Here is a 12,729-nt window from a genome sequence, read left to right as displayed (position 1 = left end):
ATGCTCAGAGCCAAACAGTGAGAAGATATTTAATTTTCCTAGTGAGGATCATGTGAAAACCTCTGAAACATACATGAAATTAGCACAAATAAAATACAGTATCCCAAAATCATTCTCAGAGTTTGTCTGCAAACCATGACCACTATGGATGTAATAAATCCTCAGCGACAAGCTAAGGATGTTCTAACTGATGTTGATGTGTCAAGAGGTGTGTGCTTCTTTTAATTTTATGGAAAATATTTTAATTATTAGGTTCTGGAGTGGATGAAAAGTGATACATGCACGTGACTTAATATTAGTCAAACTCGTATTGCTTCAGCAGAACGTCCAAACTATATGCAACAATGACTGGACTATATTATTTTTAGAAAGTGAAGTTTAGTGAAACTTGTCAATTTAATAATTGATCCTTATTTTAAAGAGATACAAAATATAAGTGATCTTCACATTAAGCACAAATCACATAGTAAAAATGTAAGGTGTGTATATAATATATTGCAGTGTTGCCCTTTACAGTCTTTCCATGTGTTTCACTGTGTTTTGGTGAAGGAGAGTTTAAGCTTTTTGCATTCTAATGTATTATTTGTCAATTTGATCATCCTTGCATTTTTACTGAGGGTAATGTTTTTTCTTAAGTTTTTGTACAGCCCTCCCAATGAGGTGTACAGCTGTGCCTGTCTTTGCACAATAATAAACAGCCGTGTCTTCTGGCACCAGGCTGCTGATATCTAAGTAAAGCACATTGTTGCTCGTGTCTCTGGAGATGCTGAAGCGAGTTTTAAAGGAAGCTCCATAGTCTATGCTTCCACCACCCCATATGATCCCGATCCACTCCAAGCCTTTTCCTGGAGGCTGCCTGATCCAGCCTGTGCCGTGGCTAGTGAGGGCATAGCCAGAAATCTGACAGGACAACTTCACTGAGGCTCCAGGAGGTTTAACCTCAGCAGGAGACGAGGTCAGACTGATGCCATGAACATCTGAGAAGGGGAGAGCGGTAAAACATACAGAAGCTATTAAACACACTTCACTTCAACTCAGACAGAAATATGGAGCTTATGAAAAGGTGAGTAAGGTGTGGAGAGACGCGTTCACTCACAGGACACAGAGGATATCAGAAGAAGAAGAGGCCAGCTCATGATTCCTCTGCTGTACTCGACCAAACACAGAGACTGCTGTGTACTTGCAGTGTATTTATATCTGTCTGAGGTTGGGGAGATTTGCATGTGTGACGGATGTTAATAAGAGTGTGTACTCACGATCTAAATTAATGTATTTCACTAATGATCCTTCCTTTCAATTTTCATCTATTTACTTTATATTAGTTTGTGCATGAAAACGTTATAATTTAGTTTTGTATTTTATTTGTGTCATTCTGGGAAAAGAGTTTTATATTCATTTTACGTCCTGACGTCATTTCTGTTCAGCCGCGTTGAGCACGCTGAGGAGAGGTAAGCAGTTAGCGGTGCTCCTTCAATATAAGTTTGTAAAAGTTGCCAGAAGTTTTATTAAGTACTTAACACGCAAAAATATTATTGTTGAGTGTGTTATAAATGTAATAGGAATCGTTTTATGCGTGGATGGATGAGATTTAATCATTTTATTACCGAGTACAGCGGGGTGAGTGTATGTATGTGTGTTAGCAGAATACGGTGATTTTAGCTAACAAATTAACTGGTGTTTAATGTGTCCAGGTGGAAAAATCACAGAACTAAATCATTTCCCATTGTTGTACTCTCTTTCTATTCCATCCAGCATCCGCATGCTCCATGTTAATAAACCCTCCAGCAGTTCCCGTGATCCGCCTCTTCATTTTCATTCATAAAACTGCATAGACAAGTTCTTAAAGGAACAATTGAACAAATAAATGAATTAACAAATTTGATTTGAATATTTTTTCAGTGTCATTTATGAAGAAAAGAATAAATTGGCAAAAAGATGTTTCAAGAAAAAATGTAACATTTAATTAAATTATCATTTAATATGTCTTTGCTTTTACTTAATTTTGCTTTCATGTTCAGCCTTAAGTACTAGCCAGAGATAATGAAAAGAAAAGGCTGAGAATTTTACAGAGGAATTTTGACTGTTAATGGAGTAAGACAAAAATGAATTTGTTGTTTATAATAAATGTCTCTGGGGTGCAGAGAATAGCTACAGCTCATGAGGATATGCTTGTGTAAGTTGCTGGAGTTTGCTGCGTCAGTGCGGCTATCGTGCACAGTAATATCTGTATGGCACTCCACATAAACGGATTTTAAAATTTTTTTAGGAGATGTTTATTTAGCATTCATGGAAGGAGACTTCAGTGTCAGGACTTTGTATCAGTCAGAGGTAAAGCTGTAACTAAGTTTTCAAAAAGTCTTCAGGATGGAAGGCTTTGTGGTTTCTCAGTAACATAAGCTGCAACTTCATGAGAAGAAAAAAAAAAAAAAAAAAGAGAGGCTGGTGAGGGACCAACTACTGATAACATAAGTGATAAAAGGAACTAACTTGTTTTGTGGAAGTTTCATTGTATTACATGTAACTATAAAGAAAAAAAAACCCTACAAAATGTTGTCTTGAATTAATAAAAAACAATTATTCCCAAAACAGTGTGATTAGAGGAATAAAACACTTTGGGCTGTGCTGTTATTGTTACAGGACAGTTCAGTGTGGAACCAATTGCAGAGTGAAAAACCCCTGCTTGCTTAGAAATAAATGGGCAAGCAGAGTTTATATATAGATAAGATGAAGGTTTAGGGAAGGGTCTGGATGTTTTGTGCACTTTTCAATTGTGCATTATATCTTTGTCTTAGTTTCATTCTCTTTTCTTAGCCATGCCTTAAATCTCTCTTGTCCCTCCATTCCTCCATTTTCTTTCTGCTTTTCTTTTCAGTAATTATTTTTTAGCCTTTCCTTATGTTTCTTTTTCCTTTACCTCAAGCAAATCCCTGACATACCATACCAGTCACCCCTCTACAAAGGTGCGACAAAGGGCTGTGTTCAAGGCTGGCCTTAAATAACCTGCCTGGCAGCTGCAGGCAATCCAGGTTAATGAGGCTGGAGAATTCTGGGTAACTGAGTTCTCCCACATGGCCGATCTCACTGTGCGCCGCTGCCGCCCTCTGCTGACTGCCGGCGGTGTAGCGCGTCCTCTTAGAGTTAGAGGAACACAATCAACTTCAGAGTGGTACGAGGAACTCAGCAAAGCTTCAGAACACCACCCTGTTGTTGGTTATTTTCAGCACGCCTCCAAGTGTTTTATTCTTTACTAATACACAAATGTTTTTTGTTAAATATTGTAGAGAAAGCTGTCATGTGGAGTGTCTTTCTACTTTTAATATTTGGAAAAAGGTTTTCCTTATGAATATGTTCTAAAGTGACTAGGATAAAAAAAAAAAAAAGATATGCTTCCATATTATAAAGGGGTTTGTGTACAGCTCTGCAACCTCATGTGTCACTGTGCTTCTGTAGCGCAGTAATACACTGCAGTGTCTTCTGTCCTCACTCTGTTCATGTGCAGATACACCTGCAGCTTACTGTTGTCTCTGGAGATGGAGAAGCGGCCATTAACTGCACTGGAGTAATATATGTAACTGCTAGTGTAGATAGTTGCAAAAAATTCCAGCCCTTTTCCAGACGCCTGTCTGATCCAAGCCATGTAATATCTACTAAAGTCAAATCCAGATGCTGTGCAGGTCAGTTTATGAGACTGATCAGGTTTAATGATCACCGATTCAGACTCAGTCAGTGTCTGACTGCAGGAATCTGAAATACAAGAATACACAAAGACAGGTGTTAAAGTAAAAAAAAAAGAAAAAGTTTTTTTTTTTTTTTTTTTAAATTATAAAATAAATAATAATACTAAGATTGAATGAACTTTTGCTAGATCAAAGTAACTCAAAACTCTGCCTAGTCCCATCTCAAAGAATTAAAATGATTACTGTTGCTGTAACTGAACACAAACTGCTGGTATGTTGTTGAGCTGAATGTATATCAGCATAAATGGTTAAACACAGGATTTGGTTTGCATGGCACGCCCACTAGAGACATAAAACGATTCCCAGAGGAATAGCCATGAAGAGAAAAAGCTCACTGTAATACTCCAGCTGTGTTTCATGCTGTCAACTCCATAACTGCTCTTTACTCATTAGATATCATGTTCTTTTAGTACATCACTGTGTATCACTGTAACACCCAGAAGAACATGAAGTTTTCTGATCACTGATAATCACTGAACAACACAGACATTTCAGAAACTGTCATTTTTCAGATGTGTGTCTAATCCAGGTTGTCCAATAGAAACTGAATGTAGTTCCAGAAATAATGCAGGACACAAATCATCACTGACTCAACACAGTGAACACCTGTTAAAGAAAAGTTATTTTAATGTTGTAAAAGCAAAAAGCTATAAGTAACCAAAATTGTATTATATGTCAAATGTAAAAGCACTTACAGTGTACAGCTGCCAGCAGCAGCAGCAGTAGGGATGTAGAGAGTGTGTGTTGAAGCAGAATAAGTAAAAGCTCTCGGTCTTCATTGCTTAAATATATAACAGGGAAGGACATTTGCATAGAGACACTCCTCTTCTTAGGGTACATTTGATGGCTTCTTCTATATGACTAAACCTCCCCATCTCTCAAACATGTCTAATCAGTAAATTTTAAATATGTACACCAATTTACATATACACAATTTGGAACATTGTGTCATGTCTATTTTTAGATACTGTATACCTATCAACCCTGTCTGAGTTTATGTTTTAACTAATATGAAGCTTTATGCAGTTGTTAATGGGTAAGTTTATGCACTATAAAGTATTTTCAGGTTAGAATTTATATCCTTCTGTGGAGTGAGGATTCTCAGTAACATGACAACCTGCAATTTACATAATAAAGATAATACACATCTATCCTTGTAGTGTTTTAATTTTTTCAGCCTGTGCTGTGGATTCTCCTCCATACTGATGAAGTGATGAAACCATATGAGCAACCTTACATTACTGTCAATCACTCAAAGGAAGAATAGACACTTACAAAGCATCTTCAGAACAGTCTTTCTCTAACAGCTCTTTATACTGTTTCTAGTGAGAATAGTCTTCTACAAAGACATACATCCATCAGAGTGATACTCCAAAGCGACAAGGCAATGATTCAGCTATTGGTTAAAATTTCCATAAAATGAAGGAATTAAAAAAGTCAATGAAGCAATTCTGGAAAAATACTGTTTGTGTGTTTAAAAATGACACAAGCTATTACAAATTCATTTCAATGAAAGAAAGTAAAAGTGTGAGTGAGATGGTTTATTAGTTGCATTGAGAGGATGTCTCTAACATATCTCAAAGTTTTTGTAAGGGGGATCCACTATTCTGTGTCACAGTGACTCTCTTGTGCAGTAATACACAGCTGTGTCTTCAGTTTGCAGATTCTGTCCTCAAATTGTTATTGTGTTAGTAGCAGTGTCTCTGGAGATGCTGAACTTATTCTTTAGTTTGTCACTGTAATATGTCCCACCACTACTGATGTGTCCAATCCACTCCAGAGCTTTTCCTGCAGGTTGTCGGATCCAAGCTGTATGCTGGCTCATAACTGAATATGAAACCTTGCAGTGGATGGAGAGACTCTGGCCTGGCTGGACTGTCATGGAAGGAGAATGCATTTAAAATATATTTTAAATGGGCAGGAGGGTCATCTTACTGAGGATATGTAGCTTTTTGATGGGAAAAAACTATTTTCCTTGACAAAAGTCTCTTTTAAGAACCTTATAATCTCAACTAACAAGATATTATATTTGGAACATTCTCTTTGGAGTTGTAACCATGCCTTCCCATAATGTTCATGCTATAATTCACCTAACATGGAGTTTTACAGCATTCAGCTGCTTCCTGTAACAAACAACGACTGGAGTTTTTCTTCTGCTGATTAATCAACAAATGAACTGTGTGTAAGTACAAATGATAAGTAGGGCATGTTAATAGTCATGTTATGCAAGGAATAAAACACTTGTGGGTGTGATGTTATATGAAATGAATTAAATAAAACAATCTTTTCCTAATCTGCTAAAAAATTGTTTGCATGAAAATAATACCTACACTAATATTTGTAGATAATTAATCCAATACTGACACTGACACAAAATTAGGTGGAACATGATTTTAATTACATATAGTGTGGATCTATTGTTGTGTGCATATAACAGGGTTATTTTTGTACAGGCCACTTGTCAGTGTTTAATATCTTAGCTTCATAACAATGTTGCAGATAGGTCTTGTGACTTTAAAAGACATGTGCTGATATTTGTTACACTCTCTCAGTCATTTTAACCTCAACATGTTGGGTGGATGTTGAGTAAATAGAAAAAGAGCGCCCCTCACAGGCCAGAAAGCATAATGAAACACATAATGTTTATACATTTCTATTGAGGCTGAATATATCCAGCACAAATAAAACATTTGAGTAAATTTGTCTGTCTATGGGAAAAAAAAATAATAATATATATATATATATATATATATATATATATATATATATATATATATATATATATATATATATATATAATTGCCAAATATTGTGGTCAAAATAAACAGTTTTTTAATCAATCCATTTTTTTTGCTTTCCACTTGTCTGTAATCATTGAATATTTCAGAGTGTGTATAAGATGGGATGGATTTCCATAAAGTATTTCTGTAAAGTTTTAAATCAGCATGAACATCACACCTGTAGTGCGCTGGGTATAATCATATATGGTAAAAACAGTCAGTCAGTGTAATTTTCTTACATAGTGACTGGCACAATTTGATCAAGTTGTTGGATAGTTACATGTCATAGCGAAACATAAGAGTAATCAGTTCAGTTTATAATCAGATACTGAATATCAAAATGTCTGCGATGCTCCTGCACTACAGTCAGAATGAACTCTTGAAATGCTAGAACTTTACTTGTGGTTGAGGTACATGCAAAAGAGAAATATATTTCAGCAAAGGAAATTCTGTAGTTTTCGGGAGTATCTATACTAGACAATGACAAAATTTTCCCAGGCCAACGCACATTTATTCAAATGTAATAAATAAACTGCTTTAACTTAAATTTGGTTGAATGACTGTTAAGTAGCGTGTTATGTATCTATCACTTGTGCAGGAATGGTACTGTATGTGCTTGGATGTACAATATTTCAGAGATTTTATTTATTTATTTTCTTTTAAACCCAGCAACCACACAAAGGTCTAAAAGATGAAACCCAATGTTTAATCAGGTCTTTTTCTAATGTTCATGGAGGGATATCACTAACCACACTCTAAAACTAACTCAACACAGCATAACCCTGGTTTTTGTACAGCTGCACCAGTAATCTGAATAACTGTGACTCTCGTGTGCAGTAATACACAGCTGTGTCCTCCGTCTGAAAATGTTGCCCCTTTAAAAACACTGTGCTGCTGGAGACGTCTGCAGAGAAACTGATTTTGCTCTTGAGTGAGTCCTTTACATTAGAGCTGCTGCTACACACATATCCAGTATGTTCCAAAGTCTTGGATGGCATTTGTCGAATCCAGTGAGGACAGTAGCTGGATATTGAAAACCCAGAGAATTTACAGGAGATGGTAAACGCCTCCCCAGCACGTAGAACTATATTATCTGACTGAGTAAATTCAACCGAATTCACACCTGAAAAGATCAACACAGAATAAATACTTTATTTTTAATACAATCAGTGCTTTTTAACTCCATATGAGATGCACAATGAAATAGACATGTAATTTTAGTGAGTGAAAATTGCACTTACAGGAAGCAGCTGTCAGAAACAGCAGGAGAGAGATGGAGCTCATGGCGTTTGGATTGGCACCGGTACGACTACTGCTCTCACATCTCCACAGCTGAGAGAGCTTTTTATTACGTCTCTGTCCCTGACTCGATGAGAAAAAGGGAGGAGTCTTAGACTGACATGTAAATTTTCTTCATATTAGGTTTTAAACATAGGCATCTTCCTCTATTATTTATTGATATATCATGACTAAATACATAATATAATAAAATATGCACAGAGGAGGACTTCTCATCTCTGCTCTCTGTCTTGCACAGTTTGAAGTTTTCCCTACTCTACACACGCCTGATCCAAATGATAGAGCATTTATAGAGTCTCCAGTGTCACCCCTTTGTAACAATCAGTATGTTTTTTTTTTACCACCATGGGAAACTCTTTAGGACACAGGACTTTCCAATTTCTCAGTATCATGACATGGTGTGTGTATTTATTTTTTCTGATTAACTTCAAGAAAAGAGAAAAGAGAGGCTGGAGAGGGAATGACTGTTTATAGCTGCTACTGTATAACATAAGTTGTTGTTCTTCTTCTTTCTGCCCCCGTTAGGAGTCCCCACAGTGGATCATTGGTCTGCATATATTTGACTTGACACAATTTTTATGCCAAATGCCCTTCCTGACACAACCCTCCCCAGTTTTATCCGAGCTTGGGATGTACTGGTTGCACATTTGCACTATTTGTCAAAAAGTACACAATAATAGAAGGAATTTATTTATAATTGCACTATCCGTTGCACCCAAATGAGGATGGGTTGCCTTTTGAGCCTGGTTCCTCTCAAGGTTTCTTCCTCATATTGTCTCAGGGAGTTTTTCCTTGCCACCATCACCTCTGGCTTGCTCATTAGGGATAAATTCACATATTTACAATATATTTTTTGAATCTATTTATTTCTGTAAAGCTGCTTTGTGACAATGTCCATTGTTAAAAGTGTTACACAAATAAGATTTAATTGAATTGAATGTGCAACCTCAGTGTCCGGGCTTTGCTCTCTGGCCGGGAATCGAACCCCAGCTGCGGAGGTGAGAGCACTGCGGTCTAACCATTAGTTCTCGTGGGACTCTAGCTGCTATAACATAAGTGATAACAAGAAATAGCTTGTTTTGCAGACAATCCAGATAAAAAATAATGACATTTCATTTTTTAATTACTAAGAAAATACTACTGTTGACAAAGGACTATGGCATTAGAGGAATAAAACATTTTGGGGCATGCTGTAATGGCAAAATTATCAACTTCAGGGTAACAGTACCAGTAACAGTCTTTTAGTGAAAAGAAAATCCATTGTATTAGCTGAGTAAAAAATGTAGTGGGCAAAACACAGCTAAATATGACTGGGATCAAAACTGCTTGAGAAAAAAACAACAGTCAGTCAGTTCCTCACCATGCACATCTGTGGAGGAAAACACATGGTAATATTTCACACAATATCTGCTGCACATTTATTGTTATTGTAGTAAATTTTACATTGTAGTGAATTTGATAAAGCACTCACAGGAAGCAGCTGCCAGCAGGAGCAGTAGAGATATAGAGAACATGGTGTGTGTTGTTTGTACTGGGGTCTTCTCTGTTCTCCAAAGTTTAACAGAGACCATCACATCACATAAATAGAGTGATATCCAGCCCTGACGCTTGTATTTGCTTATCTGCTGATGATGGGAGGAGAATGTATTTAAAATATATTTAAATCATGGGGTGGAGATTCAAGTTATGGAGGATATGTGGCTTTATAATGGGAAATTAATTCTCTTTTCCTTGACAAAAGTCCCTTTTAAGAACATTATAAACCCAGCAAACAAGATATTATATTTGGAACATTCGCTTTGGAGTTGTAAACATGCCTTCACATAATGTTCATGCTATAATTCACCTAACATGGTGTTTTACATTCAGCTGCTACCAGTATCATAACCAATGAGTGGAGTTTTTCTTCTGGTGATTAACCAACAAATGAACTGTGTGTATGTGCAAATGATAAGTAGGGCATGTTAATAATAATGTTATACAAGGAATAAAAGACTTGTGGGTGTGATGAAATATGAAATTAATTAAATTAATTAATCTTTTCATAATCTGCTAAGAAATTGTTTGCATAAAAATAATACTTACACTAATATTTGTAGATAATTAATCCAATACTGACACTGACACAAAATTAGGTGGAACATGATTTTAATTACATATAGTGTGGATCTATTGTTGTGTGCATATAACAGGGTTATTATTTGTACAGATCTCTTGTCAGTGTTTAAAATCTTACTTTCATTACAATGTTGTAGACAGATCTTGTCACTTTGGAAGACATGTGCTGATATTTATTACACTCTCTCAGTCCTTTGACCTCAACATGTTGGGTGGATTTTGAGTAAATAGAGAAAGAGCGCCCCTCACAGGCCAGAAAGCATAATGAAACACATAATGTTTATACATTTCTATTGAGGCTAAATATATCCAGTACAAATAAAACATTTGAGTAAATTTGAATGTCTATGGAAAATATCAAAAAATAATTCTTGAAATCTTGAAATGCTAGAACTTTATTTGTGGATGACATACATTCAAAAGAGAAATATAGTTCAGGAAAGGAAAGTCTTTAGTTTTCAGAAGTATCTGTACTACACAATGCCAAAATTTTCGCAGGCCAAAACACATTTATTCAAATGTAATAAATAAACCGCTGTAACTTAAATTTAGTTGAATGACTTTGTTAAGTAGCATGTTATGTAGCTATCACTTGTGCAGGACTGATACTGTATGTGCTTGGATATTGTTTCATGTTTATTTTTTTTGTTTTGTTCAAGTTTTAACAAATAAGAAGCTTAACACACATTTTCAGGTGAATTTATATGAGAAGAACACACTAGAATATAACCATATTAACACACTTGGGGGTGTGTTGTTATAGGAAAATAATCAAGGACCAAGTGGTGTGATGATTGAAGTGTCAGGAGTTGTAGAGGTGCAACTGGAAATAATTTATTGTCTAAAGTACAAACAAGGCAAATGAAATTGTGAACACAAGAATCATTATCATGAGGTATGGATACGATAGAGAGGCGCACACACATCAACAGTCAACAACTAACAAAAAGCTTGACTTTCTTTGCTTTCTTTGCTGACATTTTTTCTGTAACATTTAATTTTGTGCTGCAAAACTAATGTTTGGAATTCTAAAATGTTTTTGTACTGAATCAGTAATGTAGAAGTCATAAAATAATAATCTATAACAAAGTTTGTACTAAAAAAATAGGGTGCCTAAGACTTTTGCACAGTACTGTATTTCTAACCTGACTCGGTCATATAGATTTCTACTTTATAACATTAAGACGCTCTGGCCATTTCTCACTATGGAGAACACTCAGCTGCATGTTCAGTCCCTTGTCATGTTGAGATTGGGTTACTCACTGCTGACAGGTCTTCCACTGTGTGGCAGCAGATCCCTGCAATTTAAGCAGAATGCGGCTGCATGGCTTGAGCATATGTTGCACAGATTTGTTGCACAGAAGCTCTAACACAACTGCAGCTGGGCTCAGGAGATGTGGGCAAGCTCACACACACACACACACACACACACACACACACACACACACACACACCACACACACTGAAACAGCCTTAACTTCTCACTAATACTCAAGTATTTACAAATGATAGCAGTGATTGATCATTATAACACAATAATGTGTAAATTAATATTTATTTTCTTTTAAACGTTTTCAGAGTATCTATACATTGATTGAAGTGAATTATCAAACAAGAAAACAAAGACAATCATCACAAGAGACTTGTGGATCACGAGTCATAAAAAGCCCCACATCATTAATCATTCAACACTGTATACAGGGCCTTCCAGAATAATTGGCACCCTTTATAAAATGCACAAAAATTATTTGCATATACATTCCACATGATAATTCATATTTTACTCAAACAATAACAGAAACTCTTTATCTTTTTTTCTAACAAAAAAGAATAATCCTCGTTAGAGCTTTTTTTTTTTTTTATTGTACTATTTTACACATTTATTGAAATGTTTTAAATAAATAAAACTTGTATTATTTTCCAGGAAGTCAGGAAAGTAAACCATTTTAACCATGTCCTCAGATAATGTATGTAAAATTAGTTAATGTGCCATTAAAATGCTATATCAAAAAGTGATATCAGAACGTCTGAAACATCTGGAAATTTGACGAATTTGATCCATTAGCTCATTGTTTCCCACACAGTATAGAGGATGGGGAAGAAAAACAACAACAACAAAAAAAAAGATCATAGTTTTAGAATTGCACAATGGAGCTCATTCTTGTGGTTATCAGGTTTCAAAATCAAATGGCAAATGCCACTTTAATAGTAGAAAACACATATTATGAAGACACAGAGTTCATTCTCTGAAATTGTAATAACGAACAGGTTTCACATGGTTATCTTTGGTTGTTTTTGGAGAAAGAAAGCACAGGTGGCAGAGTGGGTTAGAGAACAGATGCATCCTGTTCCTGTGACCGTAACCATGACAGAAGCTTTAAAAATATCAAAATAGTGTTAAACTCTAAATTCATTATAATTACGTATAATAACCTCATGCAGTAACCTACAGATATAATTACATATTACACTGTTATTTATGAATTTATAAGGTTATTTAGATTTGATTGATGTAATATTTTCTATATTTTGTATATTACATGTGTATGATCAAATACATTCTGATGTATTTTAGTTGTGTCTCACATTTCTTTAGGCTGCATTTAGTTAGTGAACGTATCTTTGTCTACATAATATAGTTATTTTATAGGCATTATTTTACAATAACTATTAGTATTCCTCTCAAACTGCACAATACAATGGAATTCAACTATACGGTCACCTTGTGAGGAACAAAATGATTTAGATCACTTTGTCAACAATTTAATACAATTACAGGACTACACATGTTAAGA

At 35.5% G+C, this 12,729-nt stretch overlaps 1 gene segment (V, D, J or C); it reads right to left on the bottom strand.

The window, feature by feature from the left end:
- Positions 1-495: 495 nt before the first annotated feature.
- LOC113546926 (immunoglobulin heavy variable 1-46-like) lies at positions 496-1,248 on the bottom strand. The segment is given in 2 exon segments: positions 496-977; positions 1,097-1,248. Coding segments are annotated over 2 exon segments (495 nt in total).
- Between the last annotated feature and the right edge of the window lie 11,481 nt (positions 1,249-12,729).

The sequence above is a fragment of the Pangasianodon hypophthalmus genome, chromosome 13, assembly GCF_027358585.1.
Source record: "Pangasianodon hypophthalmus isolate fPanHyp1 chromosome 13, fPanHyp1.pri, whole genome shotgun sequence".
Taxonomy (NCBI): domain Eukaryota; kingdom Metazoa; phylum Chordata; class Actinopteri; order Siluriformes; family Pangasiidae; genus Pangasianodon; species Pangasianodon hypophthalmus.
The sequence above is the reverse complement of the archived record's forward strand: the minus strand, read 5'-3'. Positions and strand labels throughout refer to the sequence as shown.